Raw genomic sequence first — 23,078 nt, 5'->3', positions numbered from 1 at the left:
ATGCTGAGGCAGAGAAACAGCCTTAGAGCCCTATTATAAATACCAGCTTCACACCAGCCAAAGCTAAAACCCAACTACTCACGTATCTACAAAGATGAGGACTCTAAAATCTCCTAAGAGATAGATCAGAGCTTGTATACACAAAGTAAAAACAGCTCTTTGTCCCTCTGTATGTTACAGTGTACTCTGGGGACACCTAAACTACCTACAAAGGTATATTAAATGTTAGGTGGTGATTAAGGATAGTTTATTATGATCTAAATCTCTGAAAACTGCTAATCCATGTATCATTTTTAGGGAAACTGTTAGTCAGAATATGAAATGATTCAAGACAGTTCATCACCCAACTGTCCCAGAATACAGTTTGCCTTATGCAGGTGATAACAGAGCATGGTGCTGTGGGCAGGATGTTTGGTACGAGAGTCAAAAGGAATGAAGGGTAAAGCCGCAGCTCAAAAACGAGAAAAGGAGCGGTTCCTGCACCACACTTCAGCCCCAAATCTAGTAAATGAAGCTAAAGATCGAGCCTCTGCAGTCAGTCTCAAACTTTAATGTGCATAAAAAAGAACTGACTTTTTATTTTGTATGGAGCACAGCCCATTAACCATGCAGTGCAGTTCCAGGTGGAGAGTCAAAGGACTCAGCCAGGCATGTACATGTATCCATTCTCCCAAGACGCAGGCCTTGGGGTCCCAGCCCCTCAGAGTCACATCTGGGGGCCTAGGGCAGAGGCCAGAAATCTGCCTCTTTACCAGTTTTCCAAGCGACACTGATACTGTGGACGACAAATCAGGCTTTCACAATCACTAGGGTGAAGTGAAGGTAGTTAGCTCCCTGTTCTTTGCATAGGTTTCCAGCTTTAAAAAAAAATTGTTTTCCTAATTGCAAAATACACATTCTCAATTTCAGTCTGTTGTAGTGAGATGGATCAACCTCGAACTTGTTACACAGAGTGAAGTCAGAAAGAGAAAAACAAATATCATATATTAATGCATATTTCTGGAATCTAGAAAAGGTACTGAGGAACCTATCTGCAGGGCAGGAACAGAGGCAGTCACCTCCACGATGCAGACTTGCGGACATAGTGCGAGGGTCGGGAGGAAGGAGAGGGTGGGACGAATTGAGAGACTAGCGTTGACACGCCACGTGTAAAACAGACAGCGAGAGGGAAGCTGCTATATAACCCGGGGGGTGGAGCTCGATGCTCCATGATGACCAAGATGGGTGGGAGGGGGGGCATGTGGGAAGGAAGCTCAAGAGGGAGCAGATATATGTATACTTATAGCTGATTCACACTGTGTAGCAGAAATCAACACAACATTATAAAACAATTATCCTCCAACTAAAAATAAATAAATAAACATAATCTATAGAAAATCTGTAATATTCAGCAACACATCAAGTTTAACGAAAATCACCTTTAATCCAGTCATTTAGAGAAATAAATCCATTATCAACATTATGATGCACATTTTCTGTCCCTTCTCTGTCCCATGCACATATTTGGTTTTTCAGATTTGGGATAATACCATCTACACCATTGTTTAAAACATATTGTCAGAGAAACGCAAATCAAAACCTCAATGAGGTACCATTACCCGCCAGTCAGGATGGCTGCTATCCAAAAGTCAACAAGCAATAAATGCTGGAGAGGGTGTGGAGAAAAGGGAACCCTCTTACACTGTTGGTGGGAATGCAAACTAGTACAGCCACTATGGAGAACAGTGTGGAGATTTCTTAAAAAACTGTAAACAAAACTGCCATATGACCCAGCAATCCCACTCCTGGGCATACACACCAAGGAAACCAGATCTGAAAGAGACACATGCACCCCAATGTTCATTGCAGCACTGTTTATAATAGCCAGGACGTGGAAGCAACCTAGATGCCCATCAGCAGACGAATGGATAAGAAAGCTGTGGTACATATACACTATGGAATATTACTCAGCCATTAAAAAGAATTCATTTGAATCAGTTCTAATGAGATGGATGAAACTGGAGCCCATTATACAGAGTGAAGTAAGCCAGAAAGATAAAGACCAATACAGTATACTAACGCATACATATGGAATTTAAAAAGATGGTAATGATAACCCTATATGCAAAACAGAAAAAGAGACACAGATGTACAGAACAGACTTTTGGACTCTGTGGGAGAAGGCGAGGGTGGGATGTTCAGAGAGAACAGCATTGAAACAAGTATACTATCAAGGGTGAAACAGACCATCAGCCCAGGTTGGATGCATGAGACGGGTGCTCAGGGCTGGTACACTGGGATGACCCAGAGGGATGGGATGGAGAGGAAGGCGGGAGGGGGTATCGGGATGGGGAACACATGTAAATCCATGGCTGATTCATGTCAATGTATGGCAAAAACCACTACAATATTGTAAAGTAATTAGCCTCCAACGAATAAAAATAAATGGAAAAAAAATAAAATAAAATAAAAACATACTGTAAGTTTTCCCTCTTCTTTAACAGCTACAAGCTAATTCATGGTATGGATGCTGAATTCACAGCCTTTAAACCTCAGAAGTTGTTTTTCTAGCAAGGGCTAACGATTAAACTGCATCAAATCAAATACCAAGTGTTGAAAATGGCACCACTATCAACCTCAGGGACAAAAATCAGCTGAATTTATCTTCAAGATAAGGTGTAAGGAATTATACAGCATTATTCCATCTGTATATAGTTTTTTAAAGCCAAGAAAACTGGCCATATTTTTATAGTAGATACTAACAACAGCAATGTCTAAAACAGTAAGCAGGAGGGAAGGAGATGGATGAGGACAGTAGGATGACCATACAGTTGATTGTCCAAACCAGGAAATTGTTCAGACTAAAAGGAAATGCTAAAAATTATTATACCATTTAAGTTTTAATATTAGTATACTGTCTGACAAGTTGGTTTTATTATATTGATGATCTAAAAGTTCAAAGTAAAACACACTCTTTACCAAGTTCCCTGAGAAAAGAAACTCATTACTTAAGTTTTAATCAAACGTGAATTTTCATTTTTTGCAGCACCTTGCTTCTAGAACAACAGGTGTGTACCTAGTTAAGTCCTTGGTAACTAATAACATCATCCAAGAAGAGGAGGGGCAAACAGGAGGCTTCCAAGGTAACAGAGAACTTCTACTTCTTACATCTGAGTAGTGGGGAGACACAGTTTCCCAACCCTTGCCTTACACCATATATACAGTTTATAAATATTTTTTTTTCTATCTAACATTTAATTCAAACTGTTTAAAAGCAAACAAGAAAAGGACATACTTAACACACAAGGTCTCATGTAATATCCATCCTTTAATTTGGGATCTTCAGGTACAAAGACGTCTCCACCACATAACACTTTAGCACCCTGCCAAAAAAGAAAAGAAGAATGCATACTTTATGTTAAACATACAGCCTCAATAGGCATTCTGGAAATGCTACCTGTGTCCTGAACAAATGCCCACTTAGTCACTCTACTGCAAGTACGGGGCAGGATACGGCTCCCAAATGGACATGACCACAGGAGAGGGCACAGAGCAAGTAACCCAGGAGTACCTGCCCTTCCCCTCATCTCATCGTGTCTCTACTTGTTTCTTACCTGTTCCTTCGCCGCTTTCACAAACCCGAGGACTCGCTCCAGGTGTGGCCGGTTGATGAGGGGACCCATCCTTGTATCTTCCAGAAGTGGATCTCCAATTTTTATCCTTTGGGTCTGTTTCACCACTTCCTCTGTAAATTGATCAAGAATGTCCTTTTGCACAAATACCCTTGTACCATTACAACAAACCTAAAAAACAGACACAAATTATATGTAAGTAAGGGGTAAAAAGCTTCCCCAATGGCTCAGCAATAAAGAATCTGTATGCAATGCAGGAGACACAGGGGACATGGATTCAATCCCTGGGTCAGGAAGATCCCCTGGAGAAGGAAATGGCAACTCACTCCAGTATTCTTGCCTTGGGCAAAGGAGCCTGGAGGGCTACAGTCCACGGGGTCACAAAGAGTCAGACATGATTGAGCGCAGCACAAAGGGGGAAAAAAGGAAAAGGGAAAAAGATCCAGCAGCTTTAAATTTAAAAGAAACAGGGGACTTCCTGGTGGTCTAGTGGTTAAGACTCTGTGATCCCAATTCAGGGGGCATAGGTTCAATCCCTGATCGGGGAACTAGATCCCACATGCTGCAGCTAAGATGCTGTGCAGCCAAAAACAAAAGAAATTAAAATAAAAGAAACAGTATACTGTCTTTAAAAGTTAGTTCCATTTCTAAAAAATTATCACCATACTGAACAGGATCACACATGTAATTGAAGGGAGACCACCCTGCACACAGACTCTCTGCCCCTTGAAATAAAAGTTAAGCCTTTGTTTCTGTTTAAATTTCCTTAAGACAATTAAGAGATCTACATGATTCTTAAGACTTCTATTTCCTCATCTCAGGTGCTCAATTTGGTTGTATATTTTGAGAACAGGAGGTTAAGAGTAGAAGAACTAAGAACTGAGATCCCATATCTCTATTATTTAGAGTCTAATAAAAATCTAGAGCATTTCATAGTCAATGTTTGTCTCTAAAATCACAAATAATGAGGAATTCCCTGGTGGTCCACTGGTTAGGACCCCATGCTTTCACTGCTGGGTTCCAGGTTCAGTCTTTGGTCAGGGAACTAAGTAAGATCCTACATCCTGTGTGGTGCAGCCAAAAAAATAAAATAATAAATTAAAAAAATAAGATCTCAATTTAAAATAAAGTGAATATCATAACCATATTGAAGGGGGTGGTGAAGGAAGAACTGACCCATTAATTTCTGAACACAGATTTTAACTATATACCCTTAGGCTAAAACCAGAAAGAACTATAGAAAGAAGGTTGCAAGCTAGTTAGGAAGGTTTATTTTTCACAGTAATGCAAGTACAAATCTGAAACTATTATAAACATATTCTAGGACTGAGCAATTACATGTATTGTCAGTAGCTGATGCTAAATGTTTCACTATCAGAGAAGGAAATTATGAACATGGAAGGGAGGAGGCTAAAATAAACCTTGCAACATTGAAATGATTGGAAATATCTGTATAAATGTATAGTTATTAATCAGACAGATATAAATAGATATGTGTGTGCATACATACACATATGCCAAATATCAATATGTATTTCCTGGCTCTGGACTCTGAGAAGACACAGAAGCAACAATACTCCAGCAGAAACAAGTACATCTGGCACCCAGATCTTCGTTTCTAAAAACCATTTACCATTAAATGGAATCAAGTCTTCTTAGAGAAATAGCTTATTCCAGAGTTCCACCACAGAAGGCACAAGATGTGTTTAGAACACCTTGCTATGCCAGGAAGTAAAACAGTGCTCAAATAATGGGGACATATCAAAAAGTCACAGAAAGAGGCTCCCGCCAGCAGAATCTTCAATTATTTGAGCATCAAAATAAATAATAATAGTAACTCACAGACTGAGGTAAGAATCCATAGGTTCATGCTGATAAAAGTAAATAAATGAAAAAAACAAACTAGGGAGACGGGGGAAAAAGTTCTTTCTTGCAGTAGGCAGTAAACTAAATAAATGTCGAAAGAATAACAGAATTGGAAAATCACCACTTGGTGACCACCAGAAAAAAAGGTTCTAGGGAACATCAAAGGGTGCTAAAACTAGTTTGATAAGGAACAAGGCAGTCTCACTTGATCTACTACAAGACACTTATCAACCTCAAAGGAAAAAACAGCAACTTCACTGTAAAGACCCACCTTAAGTGGGTGATCAAAGTCAACGACACCACTGTAAAATACCATTTTTTGTGGCGTTTTGACAAAAATCCATAAACTAAATCCAATTAAAAAAACAAAACAAAACTAAACAGACCCAAAATGAGGAACATTTTACAAAATAAATGGGTTGATTCTTCTAAAATGTCAAGGTATTGAAAAATCAGAATGACTTTAGAACTATTCCAGATTAAATGAGATTAAAGAGACACCACAAGTAAATGCAACACATCGTCCTGGATTAGATCTTGAACCAGCAAAAAAGCAGCTGTTTCTAAAAGGACGTTAGTCAAACAAATGCAGAAATCTGAATAAGGGCTATGATTGAATAACAGTACTGCATTAACACCAAGTTACAGATTCTACTAACTGTATTGTGCTTATTTAAGAGAAGGCAATAGGCTTCCCTGGTGGCTCAGAGGGTAAAGCATCTGTTTGCAATGCGGGAGACCCAGGTTCCATCCCTGGGTTGGGAAGATCCCCTGAAGGCAACTTTCCGCCCACTCCAGTACTCCTGCCTGGAAAATCCCATGGACGGACGAGCCTGGTAGGCTACAGTCCATGGGATTGCAAAGAGTCGGACATGACTGAGCGACTTCACTTTCACTTTTTTTGAGAAATACACGTATGAATGGAGAGGTTAGGGATCTTTCGTTTGCAACTTTCAAACAGTTCAGAAAAATATAGTAACATGCATAGGCATGCACAGACAGTAAGTGAAAAGTGAAAGTGTTAGCTGCTCAGTCGTGTCCAACTCAGGTCTCCTGAGTTGATTGAACCCAGGTCTCCTGTATTGCAGGCAGATTCTTTACTGTCTGAGCCATCAGGGAAACCCATGCAAAGACAGACAGAATGGTAAATGTGATAAAAACGTGAACACTGAAGAACCTGGTTCAAAGGTATATGAGAATTCTTTGTATGATCTGTACAACGTTTCTGTTAAGTCTGAAATTATTTCAAAATAAGAAGCTTTAAAACACGCTGTGGGAGGTTCAAAAGGGAGGGGATATATGTATACCTATGGCTGATTCACGTTGAGGTTTGACAGAAAACAACAAAATTCTGTAAAGCAATTATCCTCCAAAGTGAAAAATAAATTAACAAAAAACCAAACACAGGCTGTGACGTGAAAGGCGCAGACACCCTCACACCCGCTTCAGGGCCGGGCACACACCTCGCCTTGAGTGAGGAAGTTGGCCATCAGCGCCCCCTTTACAGCGTTCTTCATGTCGCAATCCGAGAAGATGATGAGCGGAGACTTGCCTCCAAGCTCCAGGGTAACCGGTTTGATTCCTTTAGCAGACATCTCCATGATCTTACAGAACAAGAACAAAAGCAGCGAGAAGTTTAACACCCATGAGATTACATGCTAGGTTAACCAGACCGTGACCCTGAAAAGTCGTGTTGAACTACCTGTGACCTGCCGTCTTGTTCCCAGTATACTCTGTCCTTAGTCTACTTGAAGTGTTCTTTTCCAGAACACTGAAAGAATCTACAGAATTGCATATTCTTAAGAGGGAGTTCATTTAAGACAACCTGTCAACTCATCTGTCATGGGCAGAAGTTCTTTTGTATTGCTGTAACTGTGTTCCAGGCTGACAGAACTCAGAGCACAAATTAAGGTCAAAACGATGAATCTGAACACACTGGGAAAACACCCTTTATTCAGAGGCAGCAGCTACAGATGAGGCTAAGTCACCAAAGAATCCAAGTGGCAGCCCGGAGTCTGACCTCTCAGACACAGGCAGAAGATGACTCCCATCCCCAGCTGGCTGCTCTAACTACTCCTTCCCACTTCTCAAGTCCACTTCAGACCTTGGCCCAATAACACGTACAGGCTCCCTGCCAATGCAAGCCAGGTGAAATCAGGATAAGCCTCCAACACACAGTCTGGGGAGGCCTGACATGGCCACATCTAGATGCCATAGCCAGACGGCCCTACTGGTTTCGTTTTCACCTTTGAGCCGGTGGGCACACTTCCAGTGAAGGAGACTTTGGCCACATCACGATGCTGACACAGAAGCTGGCCTGTAGCAGCCCCTCCTTGCACCACGTTGAAGAGCCCAGGAGGGACTCCAGCCTCGGTATAGATTTCAGCCAGCAGCAACACCGACACGGGCGTGAAGGGAGAAGGTTTAAAGACCATGGCGTTACCTGCATCACCGAGACAAAAATACAGAAAGATTTTTAAGACTGAAGATCCTCTGAAGACAGGACAAGGAGGACACATCAAGGACAGCTCCAACTGAGAAATACTGTGTGATAACCCTTATACGCGGAAGCTAAAAAGAAATGGTACAAATGAACTTATTTATAAAATAACAGAAACAGACTCACAGACTTGGAAAACTAACTTATGGCTGCCAGTGGGGAAGAATGGAGGGAAGGGGTAGTTAGGAAGTTTGGGATCAACATGTACACACTGCTATATTTCAAACTGATAACCAGCAAGGACCTACCGCAGAGCACACGGAACTCTACTCACTGTTATATGGCAGCCTGGATGGGAGGGAGTTTGGGGTAGAATGGATACATGTATATGTGATTGGCTGAGTCCCTTCACTGTCCACCTCAAACTATCACAACACTGTTAATCAGCTGTACGCAATATAAAATTAAAAATTAAAAAAAAACAACTCTAATTGTTTCCTGTTTCCCATCAAATGCTAGGCCAAAAAATATTATTAATAAGTGAAAGTGAAGTCATTCAGTCGTGTCCGACTCTTTGCGACCCCATGCACCATGACCTACCAGGCTCCTCCGTCCATGGGATTTTCCAGGCAAGAGTACTGGAGTGGGTTGCCATTTCCTTCTCCTATTAATAAGTAAACCTATCTTGTTCTTCCCTTCTTAGTTTCTCTCATGAAACAGACCAAGCCACACACTTGCAATGTCTCAACTACTAATACCTTATATACCTACAGCTTTTCACATATATTAACCTCATTTAACATTTGCAACAGCAGTATGAAGTAGGCATGATTAGACCCATTTTATAAAAGCTGAAACTGAAGATAGAAAGGTTAAGTAATTTGATGAGAGTCTGCAAGGCTAGTAATTTAATCCTATTTCTCCTCTATCACAGAGAAATGTGCAAAATGAACATGAAGCAACATCAAGAAAAAAGCTGCATTTCAATACAGTGTCTTAATACTAGAGCTCTTTTAACCTGAGAGCTTTTTCTAAGACATAATGTCTTCTTTTCCCACAGATTCTTCTCTTTAAATAGTGTAAGAAATCTTTTTGTTAATCAACCAAAGCTTCTCTAATGGAAACCTTGTCTTTCTCTCTTAAGACACAAATGAAGAAGTTGACCTTCTGCTTCCTAAATGAAGTCAAACTCCCAAGTGCTACCTGCTACACAGAAAATGATGCTCAGAATTCTAGTCCATAAAGGAAGAGAACTTACAAGTAGCACAAATCTAATTCATTTGATGGTAAAAAAATAATAATAATAAAATCTCCAAGACAAAAATTAACTTCCTTCCTTCCCATAAACAAAAATAAATAAAAATGGGAATAATGTATAAGCTCAAAGCTCCCCAGGGGGCAGGGCAGGGGTGAAATCATGCCAGGGAGAAAGGGTAGCTCACAGGCGGAAGAGTAATCCATTCTTACCACAAGCCAGAGCTGGAGCCGACTTCCAGCAGGCGATCTGAAAGGGGTAGTTCCACGCTCCTATTCCAACACACACCCCTAGTGGTTCCCTTCTGGTGTAGCCAAAGGACCCACCGGGGAGCTGGATGTGCTCGCCTGAGGGGACAAAGAGGACAGAGAACAGTGTGGGGCCGCCTGTCCAAGAGCTCCCCAGTACCTGGACTCACCCTGGCCTCGTCAGACAACCACCTCCATCCCCCAGCCCCTGGGCTCACCGTGCCTCTGGTCTTTAGTTCATTATAGTTATGCTTACACTGCTTCTGCATGTTCTCTCCACATAACGAATCCTTATTATCCTTCAAGCTAACGTTCTTTCAACTCAATATAATCCTCTAAAAGCTTACCAAGCATCCACTACATAACTCAGATGAAATGGAACAGAAATGGGGAAAGACTTGGCAGCTAAACAGTCCAAGGACCCTGAACCTCAGCCTTCTCACTCCCCACTGACCTCCTGAGCCTGGCTAACCCAGCCAACATGTGAACTGATGGACACTTCCTAGACAGTAAAAGAAAATTTTTTGCTGAGTAAGTAAAACTAATATATATAATGTACTCACTGAGTCTTGCAAGAATTGGTTTTTCCACAACCTTGTCTACACCTCAGCTAAAAGGTTAGGTGCTTTATATATTGGGTTGGGCAAAAAGTTTGTTCAGGTTTTTCCATACAGTGTTATGGACTGTTTTCCATAACACTGTATGGAAAAACTACAACCGAATACATCATCTCATCTAGTCCTTCTAATAACCAAGAAGATAGGGATGACCTTCCGTTTAAATAAAGATACAGTAATTCTCAGTGACACCCAGGTAGAGAGTGTTAAGTCCAAGATTCTAAGTCAGGTCTGTCTTAATTCCAAAATCTGTCCCCTACTCCTCCAGGCTCCGCTCCCCACTTCCTTTAAGCTGGGCTTACCGGCCATGGACCCCGCCAAGCCTGCATAGTATTCCAGACACTGCCAGGAAGTGTCAATGTCCCAGCGGGCCTCAAAGATGGACTTGCCATTGTTGATCGTCTCCACAGTGGCAATGTCATCCCTCCGTTCCTTTGGGCAAAACAGAGGACCAGACTGAAGACAAATTACCATACACCTCAACATATTCAACAATCAAAACAGAACACATTGCCTAATTTTTAAAAACAGTAACAGCTTGAACTCCCAACAAAAAGGAATGGCTGTGACATCTGGAAGAGATGAAAGTTATTGCTAAACAGCACCCTGTTCTCCCCATCAAGTAAGTGTCACAGATACAGGACCAACACCTCATCCCAAGATTAATTAGAAAAGGACTGTTTTGAGAAATATTGTATACGTACTCTTGCACAAATATGTACAGATATTTGTGCATGAGATTTTCCTGGTGGCTCAGACAGTAAAGAATCTGCCTGCAATACAGGACACCTGAGTTTGATCCCTGGGTCAGGAAGATCCCCTGGAGAAGGGAATGGAAACCCACTCCAATATTCTTGCCTGGAGAATTCCATGGACAGAGGAACCTGGAGGAATGCAGTCCATGGGGTCGCAAAGAGTCGGACAAGACTGAGCAACTAACACACTGCAAGTATACAGTAAGAACAAAGAATCCTTAGGAAAACTGTACAAAACAGCCAAATACACATCACCACAAACGGGTTTAATTCACCCAAAGAAATGCAGCATGCCAAAATCACAAGATAATTATTTTCTGATGCTCATTACTCATCAACTGTCATTTCAAATTCTGTTTCCAGATGTAGGTCACACAGCTTAGAGGTACTACAAATGGCCCAAAAATGAACAAAAAGATTTTGTAAATTAGACCTGAAAAATTAAATAATGTGCCCAAAGGAGATGAAAAACTTGAATATGGGGGTTTCCCTGGTGGCTCAGTGGTAAAGAATCCACCAGCCAAAATATTAGGTTGCTACAAAAGTAACTGCAATTTTGGACCATGCATTTTAAATCACTATAACTAGGCTCACATACATCTTTACTAATCAAAATAGGAACCATGACAATCAACACATTTTTGCCAACAAGAAATAAGCTTGTTTATTCTTGTAGCATAAAAATCCATACTTCAGGATTCAACAAACTCCTGGAAAGCATTTTCTGCTTCTTGCTGGTTGTGAAAGCATTTTCCCTGCAAAAAGTTGTCAAGATGCTTGAAGAAGTAGTCATCTGTTGGCAAGAGGTCAGGTGACGATGGCAAATGAAGCCCAATTCTCTCAACTTTTGAAGTCTGTACAACTTTTAGTTGTACAATATGCAGTCGGGCATTGTCATGGAGAAGAACTGGGCCCTTTCTATTGACCAATACCAGCTGCAGGCATTGCAGTTTTCAGTGTATCACATCAATTTGTTGGGCATACTTCTCAGATGTAGTGGTTTTGCCAGGACTTAGAAAGCTATAGTGGATCAGACCGGCAGCAGACCACCTAACAATGACCATGACCTTTTCTGGGTGCAAATTTGGCTTTGGGACGCGCTCTGGTGCTTCTTCTTGGTCCAGCCACTGAGCTGGTTGTTGCTGGTTGTCATATAAAATCCACTTTTCATCACACATCACATTCTGACCAAGAAATGGTTTGTTGTTGCACAGACTATGGGAGGACAACACTTCAAAACGACGATTTTTTAAATTTTTGGTCAGCTCATGAGGCCCCCACTCATCAAGTGTTTTCACCTTTCCAATTTGCTTCAAACGCCAAATGAACATAGAATGATCAACTTTGAGTTCTTGCACAATTTCTCGTGTAGCTGTAAGAGGATCAGTTTCGATAATGGCTCTTAATTGGTCATTGTCATCTTCCGATGGCCAGCCACTATGCTCCTCATCCTCAAGACTCTCATCTCCTCTGCAAAACCTCTTGAACCACCACTGCACTGTATATTCATTAGCAGTTCCTAGGCCAAACAGGTTGTTGCAAGTTGTCTCCACTCCTTTATGACCCATTTTGAACTCTAATAAAAAAAGTCACTCGAATTTGCTTTCTGTCTAACATCATTTCTATAGTCTAAAATAAATATAAAATAAACAGCAAGCAATAAGTCATTAGCAAAAAAAAAAACACAAAGAGAGAAATGCACATTGAAATGATATATAACATAATCACATTTAAGAATGTAATCCAGGATCAAATGGCAAAGTTCAACAATGCAAAACTGCAATTACTTTTGCACCAACCTGTGTCTCCTAGACACAGGTTCAATCCCTGATCTGGGAAGATGCCACATGCCATGAAGCACCTAGGCCTATGCGCCACAACCACTGACCTATGGTCTAGAGCTGGGGAGCGGGAACTACTGCGTCCACGTGCCACAACTACTGAAGCCCATGCGCTCTGGAGCCCATGCTCTGCAACGAGAAGCCACTGGAATGAGAAGATGGCATGCTGCAGTGAAGCAACCCTAGCTCAGCGCAGCTGGAGAAGAGTCCTCACGGCAACAAAGACGGAGAACAGCCAAGAGTAAATGAACTTATTGAGAAAATCTGAATATGTAAGAAATAGGTATTTGCTATTACAGATCCGATTTTAATTAAAAAAAACGTGGTCAAAATCTGTACATAAAACATGAATTGAACAACTGACAAGGAAAAGATGCATCTCTTACTAAGAGTGACAATCAGTATGGCTGAGCAGAAGCAAAATGAAATGGCAACAGAAATTAGCACAACTATCTAACACAAGTGTCTAACAGGTGCAGATCTCAGAAAGCATGGACAGATGAAATACGGGAAAGGGCGCTTTGATAATGATAATCGGACATGGTCTATTTCTACAAAGACCGGAGGTATGAAGTGCTTTGATTCATTCATTCCACATTTGTTGGATTCCAGAAAAGATGATAGAGTAGGACTTGAGCTCAACTCCTTCCAGGAAAACACCAAAATCACAACTAACTGCTAAACAGCCATCAACAAGAAAGATCAGAATCTACCTAAAAAGCTATTCTGCATCCAAAGACAAAGAAGTCACAACAAGATGATGGGGGGCAGTACACTGGTAATCTAGTCAAACCCCATACTCCCCAGGTAGGTGACCAACAAATTGGAAAATAATTATTTTGCAGAGGTTCTCCCACAGGAGTGAGAGTTCTGAGCCCCACGTCAGGCACCCCAGGCTGGAAGGCTGGCATGAGGAGGCGGAGGAGCCTCTAGAGCGTTTGGCTTTGAAGACCAGCAGGTCTTAACTATAGGGACTCCACAGGAGTGGAATAGATAAAAAACTCCACTCTTCGAGGACGCACAGACGATCTCATGCATACCAGAACCCAAGGAAAAAGCAGCAAGTGACTCCACAGGAACCTGGGTCAGACCTACCTGCTGGTCTCTGAGTGTCTCCTGAGAAGGCGGAGGGTGGCTGGCTTTAGTTTACAGTGGGGACGAGGACATCAGTGGCAGAGGTACCACAGAATACTCACTGGCATGAGCTCTCCTGAAGGCTGATATTTTGGCACCAAGACCTGGTCCCCCAACAGCCTACAGGGCCCAGTGCTGGGATGCCTTGGGCCAAACAACCAACAGGGCGGAAACACAGCCCCATCCATCAGCAGAGAGGCTGCCTGAAGGCTACCTGAGCCTAACACCACCTCTAGACACATTCCCTGACACGGCCCTGCCCACCAGAGGGATAAGACCGACCAGTAGGCAGGAACCAGTCCCTCCCCGCAGGAAGCCCGCACAAGCCTCTAAACCAGCCTCATCCATGAGGCGCAGATGCCAGGAACAAGAGGAACAACTCCCCTGCAGCCTGCAGAATGGAGGCCACAAACACAGAGACTTAGACACAGGAGACAGCAGAGAAATATGTTCCAGATGAAGTAACAGCATAAAACCCCAGAACAACAATGAAGTGAAGTGCAGCTGGACAATCATTTCACACTTTTACTAAGAAAAAGAAGGACAGATCCAGTTTCTTCCTTCAAGGAGCTCACTTCTTAAAAAGGAAGTTAGTAAGTTCTAAACAAATTCTGCAATTACTGAATAGACATGTTTCTTCAGAAAGGATGACTTTTTTACATCCAAACATAGTCTAAATTAAATTGCCTTTCAAACCAACAATTTACCTTCTCTTTCCTGATTCTATACCCACCAAAACAGCTTTTTAACAATTAATTTGTTTCCCAGTTACTGATACTGGAAAGAGGGTACCTAGGAAGACAAGAAGCCATCAGTTCTGATGTAACAGTTCTTTAACCAGGTGTGAATCATCCCACTTCTCGGATGTGTTGAGTATGATCAATGTAAAACACATTTTCAAAAGGCATGATCAACCACAAGTGACTTTCATCTCTATAATGCAAGAGGGGAACTAGTCCCTAAAAAGGAAGTAGGTCCCAGTTCACTAACCAGCATAAACACACTGATGAAATCAGTATGTTACACCTCAAACACATGAAGAAATATTAAATTGGCAAAAGTGAAATGCTGTTGTCTTCCACATTAATACAAGTGTGAACAGACAGAAAGTAATCTGTGACTATTGCTGAAAAGCCTTGGAATATTTACTAAGAAAGGAAGTTTCATTAAGATTTTTTTTTTCCCTTTGGTAAAGAATGGACAGGCAATTAGTTTTGAGGACTGTTGCAAGGTTTCAACTCAAAGGGAAAATTCAATCTATTGGCTGGCCTTTTGAAATTTTTCCTGTCTTATTCCAGCATCCTCTATCCTCATGCAAAAGATTATTTCTAAAAAGCCACTATGGGGCCTTCTGACGGACCTTACAAGGACCATAAAAAAGACCCTGATGAGACCACCAAGCAGTCCCAGTGAGTCTCTAACATGTAACACTGCGTTCTGGGAGATGGGGGTCCTTCACCCTCGTGGGGTAAGGAGGGCAGACGGGGAAGGGGAAACAATGCAAGTTCCCTGCCCCTTCTAGGTGCCAGAGCCACCGTAAAACAAAACTGTCCACCATGACAATGCACTGCTACAAGCATCTCTGGGGAAACACGTGCTTCATATCTACCCCATCCTTCTCTCGGCCACCCCGCTTCTCATGTGACCTGACCACGGGTCCACTGGATGAAAGGGAAGAAGAAAAGCCCCATCCCCCTCCTTCATTTCAAACTGCCAAGCAAGCTTAAGTGTCTAGCTTTTATAAAAGAACCGCATGAGCAAAGACGTGCCCATTAAACCTTAATAAGCCTGAGCCCCTGCTTGCTTCAAGAGGCAGAGCTGAGCAAAAGAGTGCCTGAAGGCAAGTGCATAATCTACACATGCAATCTTTTCCATATGTAAATAGTGTTAAAATACATTACAGTTTTAAAATACATTTCTCTCTCCTTTTAAAGCTACATGACAGTTACTTTCCTAAGGAGGCTCCAACTTAGAAATGATTGGCACCTACCATTAAGATCTTTACAATTTGATAAAAAGCATCAAAAGATTCAAAGTGAAAAGGGAAACGTAAGACTAATACACATACAGAAAACTGTTCATTTCACTAGGAGTCAATGGGCTTCCGGCTAAGGTAGAGTAATAGGGATCAGATTTAGGCTCCATCCTTGAGCAACTAAAAATACCAGATAAAATACACAAAACAACAATTTTCAGACACTGAACATTGGACAGCTCAGGACAGTGATCCTGGGAGAAGGAAACAAATGAGGTGAGCCCTACATGTGTTCTTGCCTGCTGCCTGGAAAGAGTCTCTATCAGAGAGCCAGTAAGAGGGCCTTACGTGGGGCCCAACAGACACTCGGAGTTGAGGAAACAGGTTGGGAGTTCAAGGACTATGTGATGCCTACAGTATTTACTCTAGGTACGAGAGAGAAGACAGCTACACAGAAGAATCCCAGAGATCCCCCTTAAGCCTTCATCTGAGAACTGGTCAGTGTGAGGACACTACCCAAGGCTAGGAAAAAACTAACCAAGAAGGTGAAAAAAAAAAAAATCCCCAGAGCTCACACAGGGGCATGAATAGTTCATGTGCCCACCAGCCACGTTAAGAAAAACCTCACTAGTACACAGAGCATCAAGCTAGGTATTCAGAAGGGTATTCAATAGTGGGGGAAATTAGCTGTTCTGATCACACCTAACAAAGCACAGAAACAAGTCTTGCAAGGATCAAACTAATTCCAAGTTAACTTCACTGTGTCCCAGAGCAAAGCTCATTAATATGTTTTCAAGTACAAGAATATTCAGCATCCAACATATAAAATTCACAATGTCTAGTGATCACAAATTACTAGACATGCAAAAGATAGGAAAGTTATATAACATTTAACCAGGAGGAAAAAAAAAAACAGTCATGCAAAAAAGGAAAGTTATATAACATCTAACCAGGAGGAAAAAGTCAATCAATAGAAACAGATCCATAACTGGCAGATGTCTCAATTAGCAGATGGGGATATTAAAAGTTATTATTACTATAATCCATGTTTTCAAGAAAGTAGAGGAAAACACGAACATGTTAAGGAGCAACATGGAACAACAACAAAAAGACTCAAATTGAACTTCTAGAGATGAAAAATACACCAGATGGGATTAACAGCAGATTAGACACTATGGAAGAAAAGGTAGATGAACTTTATGCATAACAATGGAAATTACCCAAAATGAAACACAGAGATAAAAACTGGGGGAAAAATGAACAGATCATTAGTGAGCTGTAGAATAGTTTCAAGTAGCCCAAGGTATATGTAACTGGAGGCTCTGAAGAAGAGGAAATAGAAGAGTGGGGGCAGAAGAAATATCTAAAGAAATAATAGCCAAAATTTTTCCAAATTTAACTATATATGTACAAATTCAAGAGAAACTCCAAACAAAAGAAATATAAAGAAAATTGCATCAAAAGACAATGAACTTTTTTAAAACTGGTAATAAGAAGAAAATCTTAAAAGCAGCCAGAGAGGTAAAAAATACTTAATAGAGGGGAACAAAAATAAGGACAGCACACTTCTCTTCTGAAACAAGTCAGAAGACAGCAATGCAACATCTTTCAAGTACTGAAAGAAAAAACTGTCAATCTAGAATTATTTTATCTAGAACTCTTTTTCAAAATGAAGGCAAGGACATCCCAGGTGGTCCAGTGGTAAAGAATCCGCCTGCAATTCAGGGGATATGGCTTTGATCCCTGGTCCAGGAAGATTTCACATGCCTCGGGGCAACTAAGCCCATGCGCCACTCCAGAGCCCACAGGCTTCGCGTACTGAGCCCTAACAATAGCAACGACTAAAGCCTGCAAGCCCTAGGGCCCATGATTTGTAACACAAGAAACCACCGCAGTGAGAAGCCTGCATGCTGCAAATACAGGGCAGTCCCTGCCTGCAGCGACTAGAGAAAGCCCACACATAGCAGTGAAGACAGCACAGCCAAAAATACACACGAATTTTAAAACTAATGTAAATACACGAATAATGAAAGTGAAGTAAAGACTTTCAGACATACAAAAGCTAAAAGAACATCCCTAGCAAATCCGCACTACAAAACATGCTAAAGAAATCTCTCCAAGCAGAAATAACAATGGTAACATAGACATCTGGGCCTTCCCAAAGGAATGGAGAACACGAGATATGCTAAAATGTGAGTAAATGTAAATGTTTTTATCTCATAGAAGAAAATTGTGCATAGTTTAAGAATGGAACAGGCAAGGAACTATAGATCACGATTAACTAGAAAAATCACTGAAAGAAAACAACCAAGGGCTAAATTGTAGGTTGTGGTCAGAGGGTGGGATCTGTTCAGTTATAGAATAATTTCAGGTAAAGGCAAATCCAGGGCTTCCCTGGTGGCTCAGGGCTAAAGAATCTGCCTGCCAATGCAGGAGATGCAGGTTTGATCATCAGTCCAGGAAGATCCCCTTGAGAAGGAAATGGCAACCCACTCTAGAATTCTTGCCTGGGAAATCCCATGGACTTTAGAGCTAAAGTCCATGGGATTGCAAAAAGTCAGACAGGACTTAGTGACTGAACAAAAACAACAGCAAAGATAGATTCAGGGCATGATCATCAGACAAGAGCTTTCGAGAAAGACAGTAATATATTTTTGACTGTAAAAATATAATATGAAATATTAAAGAAAATGGAATGAAGAGTTTAAAGGAAAAGAAAATTAACATTAGATAGTCGATTTCAGAGCAAAAAAAAATAGGTACTACTCAGGATTTTTAAAATAATTTTATAATAATAAAAGAGCCAGTTCTTAAGAAGGTAAAAGAACCCAAATGCTTATGCACAAGCAAAAGTGAGAGGCAAATTAGAATAATAAATTATCAGCTTTGAGTTGCTACTTTTAATCTACCAAATTAAAAATAAATTTTGATAAAAGAAAATACCTTGTTGGGAGAAAATTCTCCAGGAATATTTTGACATTAGTGCATGGTGCAGGCTTTCTGCAAAGGCCACTGGCAAGCAAGCTGACTGAAAAGTAAAGGCCTTGGAAGGCAGAGACAGCATCTCCCTAAAGATGGAGGTCTCTGAAAAGATGTGGAGATATAAAGCTCTCTACTTCCTGTTCTTGGAGACATCTGCTTTACATTCCAGGGTAATAAATCTAGTGATACCTTTCCCCTTAACCTTGGAGATCTGCTCAGTGAGTAACATCTCATTAACCTTAACAAGTAACCTTTCTCCAAAGGAGAGAATGGGCAGATGTGCCCCTTATGAGTTGAGTCTCATAATTTTAGGGTTCCTCTCCTACAATGCAACCCATTGTATGCAACAGGATAACATCTGACTTTTATTGCATCACTGCATGAGGACTGGGGCTCAGGAAACTAGTGCTAAAGTATTTTACTGTGAGTAATAAACTCTCTCTCTCTAATCCAGAAAACTTTATGTTTCTTGTCAGAATACCCTTGCAATATAACCTTGCAAACAGGGTAACTCTCAGTCCCCCAGTTTCTGACATAACACACTGATAAGGAAAAAAATCACCACAGTCCTACACTGAGAGATATCCCTGATTTACATTTTGGTGTATATCCTCTGAATTTTCTAATTTTCTGTAAAGACAATCTAGTACTTTTGCCTTTTAAGACTGTAAAAAGCTAAACTTTATTTCATAAGAGGGGAACAGGAATGAATTTATGGAATATTCCAGGCAACTAAGGCAGAAAATTAACCTGAAAAAGAAAGTGAACCTGAAGAGTCATCAGAGGAAACAGTAAAAAGGGAACAAGTACACACAGTTAAAAAGAAAAGGAGACAAGCTACAAAGGATACATTATCATTACAACAAAGAAGGAAAAGAAAGCCTGCCCAGGGAGATGTCACAAGGAGCCAAGAGCCAGAAAGAAATCACTGAAGGAAAGCTTGTTGTACATACCAAGGTGAGCGTATAGAAATGTTTTTGGATCTCATCCTTAAAAGGTATCACTTAATAATGCATCAGTTTAATTGTAAATCATCACACACACAAAAAGTCACAGAGCAATGCAAGAGGACTTTTCTGGAAGAGATTAAATTAAAACATACCCTTATTATCCTGGCAGCCTCCAAAAGGATTCGGCAACGCTCCATGCCAGATTTTTTACTCCATATTTTAAAGGCAGCCTTTGCATCTTGAACAGCCAAGTTTACTTCCTTTTCTCCTGAACATGTGAAAGTAGCTATCACTCTACCTATAAATACAGGGAAAGTCAGTGTTAAATTTCAAGTGTTTGCCACATATTTTAAATAAAGTATTGTGTATCCGTTTTCCTTTTAGTGATCCTCTTCCTGTTTTTCAGTATAGTCTGATTTAGTGACTACCCCTAAACCAACAGCTTATCTTTTAAAGAATCTAATAAAAGTTGAAGACTTGTCTTCAGAAAAATGTACTGACTGTGTCTCTTGCCTAGCACACCTTGAACTTTGGGGTAAGAACTCCTGCCCGCCTCGATTTTACACTTGGGTTTACTAACGTTAACTTCCTATCAATTATTTCACAGTGCTCCTTAACAATGTTTCATAATCTCAGAGGTCTCGCAAAATCAAAGTATTCAGTCTCCTGGGCTATGAACTCTGATTTTAAATCACTAGTCTGTGTTCTATGTAAGTCATATAATACTACTGATACTTGATGAACATGGTTAATAAACAGAGTATCAAGAAAAGATATTCCTAAAAGCAAGAAAATTTTTTTCTCAAATATGAGGGAAAAAAATCCCAATCTCAAATTTTCTTGTTTTTGTTGTTTAGTCGCTAAGTCATGTCCAACTCTTTACGACCTCATGGACTGTAGCCTGCCAGGCTCCTCTGCCCATGGGATTTTCCAGGCAAGAATACTGGAGTGGGTTGCCATTTCCAAGTCCAGGGGATCTTCCAGAACCAGGGATGGAACCCACGTCAGAAGCCCATTTCATTTTCTTACTTCAATCCTATTCCCTACACTGGGCAAAATATGAAATGATCAGTTTTTCTAGACCCAAATCCTAAGGGTTGTGACTGACACTACTAAAAAGAAATCTCTAGGACGTCAGTTAAGGGTTTCCCCTCCCACAAGAACATTTGGGACTCTGCTTTTTCCAGAGATTTCACAAACCTGTAATTTTTATTATAAATTTGAGTAGCAAATTGATAGAGGCCGTGGCTAAGAGTTACACATCACATACTGTAGGCAGTTAAAATAAAGAGCAATTTTTCTTTCTTTTGTTGTCAATATGGGAGTGGGAAATCAAGAGGCCTAAAGGATTAGAGCCTGATGGTGGCTGTGGCCCCTTCCTGCTCTGATTAGTCCCTGCTCTATGGTTTACTGTAATTGATCACACCTAAATTCTCCAGTCTCTGGAAATTCAGTTTTATCCCTCTGGGGATATACTATTTGATTTGCACAAACATTTATATTTCTCTCCTCATATACATTAAACCTAGCAAAACAAGCAAAACAAAAACAAAAAAACCTCTTCCTCATTTGCTTTCTGATCTTTGGAATTTCCAGGGCCTGGCACAGTGCTCGGCACACATCAAGCACTGGATGAAAGCAGAATTTTTTATTTCCCTTTCTCAGCTTTGGTTCGTGTCCGGGAATACTTTAACACTAGGGGACGGCAACAAAGTAATCATGCACGCTCATTACAACCATCTGTGCATGCTCCTCCATTTTGGCACAAGTATTTCTTTTCACCCTGTCCTTCTAGAACTCTTCTAAGTGCACCGTTGGAGACATTACTGAGGCCCTACCTTTAAAATTTAATAATTAACACGAAGACACTACCTTACACACCGGGGCTCTGTGGACTCTGTACAGGCGACTGTGAAATTAACCCTGACCCCACCGCGCAACTCACGAGCTGCTCCCCTTTTCTACGACTCCTTCCTGCCGCGGTCCAGACGCTCTCGAGTTTGCGCAGCATCCTCAGCTGCCTACACAGATAACTTTATACTCTACACCATCACTTCGGTTCAGTTCAGTTCAGTCGCTCAGTCGTGTCCGACTCTTTGCGACCCCATGAATACCCGTGCTCAATAAGCGTCTGCTCAATGCACTACACGAAGGTTCAGAAGTTAGAATAGGTTTCACCCCTGGGGGGGGGGGGGGGGGGCGTCGATCCGCGCCACAGCCTCGCCCCTACCCTGGCTCCCGCCGCGTCCCTCGACCCGTCCCTAGCGCCTGGTCTCCGACCCGTTACCGGTTGCTGGCTCGAAAGCCTTCTCGGTGCCGGAGGCGTCCACTGGCTCCACGCGGGCCCCGCCGCGGTAATTGAGCGGCTGCGACACGAGGAAGGTGCCAGTGCTCATGGTGGCGATCGGAGCAGAAGCAGGTCTGAGGGTGCGAGAAAGTGTAGACAGTGCAGCCAGGCCAGCTCGGACAAACATGGGGGGCAGGAGCGGCGGAGAGGGCCAAGCCTGAGGGGCGGGGCCAGGGAGGCGCGGGGATGGCGGGGGCGGGGCAATATGAGGCCTGGGGCGGGGGTGGGGCAGCGGGGAGGGGCGGGGTCGCGGGGGGCGGGGCAGCGGGAGGCGGGGCAATATGAGGCCTGGAGGTGGGGCAGCGGGGAGGCGGGGTCACGGGAGGGGCGGGGTCACGGGAGGGAAGGGGCACCGGGAGGCGGGGCAAGATGCGGCCTGAGGGGCGTGGCGCGCCCGGACTGGAGCTGAGGGGCCTCCAGACAAGGGCCGGCCTCCCGGGTCGGAGTTTGCGAGACTTTTCCGGACGGTCAGTAGGCTAATCCAGGTCCAGGTCCGCCCCTCGCTTAGCCTAGAGGCTGGGTGGCACACCAGAGGCTTTCACACAGACGCACGCACACACACGCGCACGCACACACACGCGCTCTCTTCCCCTCACTGTCTCATTTTTCTGTTTCTTCTTCCGGATCAGTATTTAAAACAAGAGTTTTCAGATACATCACAATATGTAATCAGCCTAGGATCTTCTGATCGTTCCGTCTAAGGAAAAGAGAGATCAGGGGTTGGGACTCCCCGTTTCCACTGCACTAGGCACCGTTGAACCCCTGATGGACGAACTGAGATCAAAAGACCACACTTGCCACGCCAGGGCGTGTGTGTGTGTGTGTGTGTGTGTGTGTGTGTGTGAGATGAAAGAAAGTGAAAGTGTTAGTTGCTCAGTCCTGTCTGGCTCTTTGCGACCCCAAGAACTGTAGTCCGCCAGGCTCCTCTGTCCATGGGATTTTCCAGGCAAGAATACCGGAGTGGGTACCCATTCCCTCCTCCAAGGGACCTTCCCAACCCAGGCATGGGACCCAGCTCTCCTAAATTGCAGGCAGATTGTTTGCCGTCGAGCAACCA

The 23,078-nt window shown here is 42.2% G+C and overlaps 1 protein-coding gene across 1 annotated transcript in view; it reads right to left on the bottom strand.

Annotated features, from left to right (window-relative positions):
* The window catches only part of ALDH9A1 (aldehyde dehydrogenase 9 family member A1), a 29,478-nt gene extending 7,282 nt beyond the window's left edge, over positions 1–22,196 (bottom strand). Inside the window, exons 1-8 of the mRNA XM_043876966.1 lie at positions 21,962–22,196; positions 19,827–19,972; positions 10,340–10,469; positions 9,385–9,519; positions 7,724–7,920; positions 6,941–7,081; positions 3,594–3,782; positions 3,275–3,362 (exon numbers count right to left, since the gene is read on the bottom strand). Coding sequence (XP_043732901.1) covers positions 3,275–3,362; positions 3,594–3,782; positions 6,941–7,081; positions 7,724–7,920; positions 9,385–9,519; positions 10,340–10,469; positions 19,827–19,972; positions 21,962–22,148 — 1,213 coding nt within the window. The 5' untranslated portion in view covers positions 22,149–22,196. The remainder of the gene's footprint in view (positions 1–3,274; positions 3,363–3,593; positions 3,783–6,940; positions 7,082–7,723; positions 7,921–9,384; positions 9,520–10,339; positions 10,470–19,826; positions 19,973–21,961) is intronic.
* Positions 22,197–23,078: the final 882 nt, after the last annotated feature.

This window comes from Cervus elaphus, chromosome 20, assembly GCF_910594005.1.
Source record: "Cervus elaphus chromosome 20, mCerEla1.1, whole genome shotgun sequence".
NCBI classification, from domain to species: Eukaryota; Metazoa; Chordata; class Mammalia; order Artiodactyla; family Cervidae; genus Cervus; species Cervus elaphus.
This window is presented reverse-complemented; position numbering and strand designations above follow the sequence as displayed.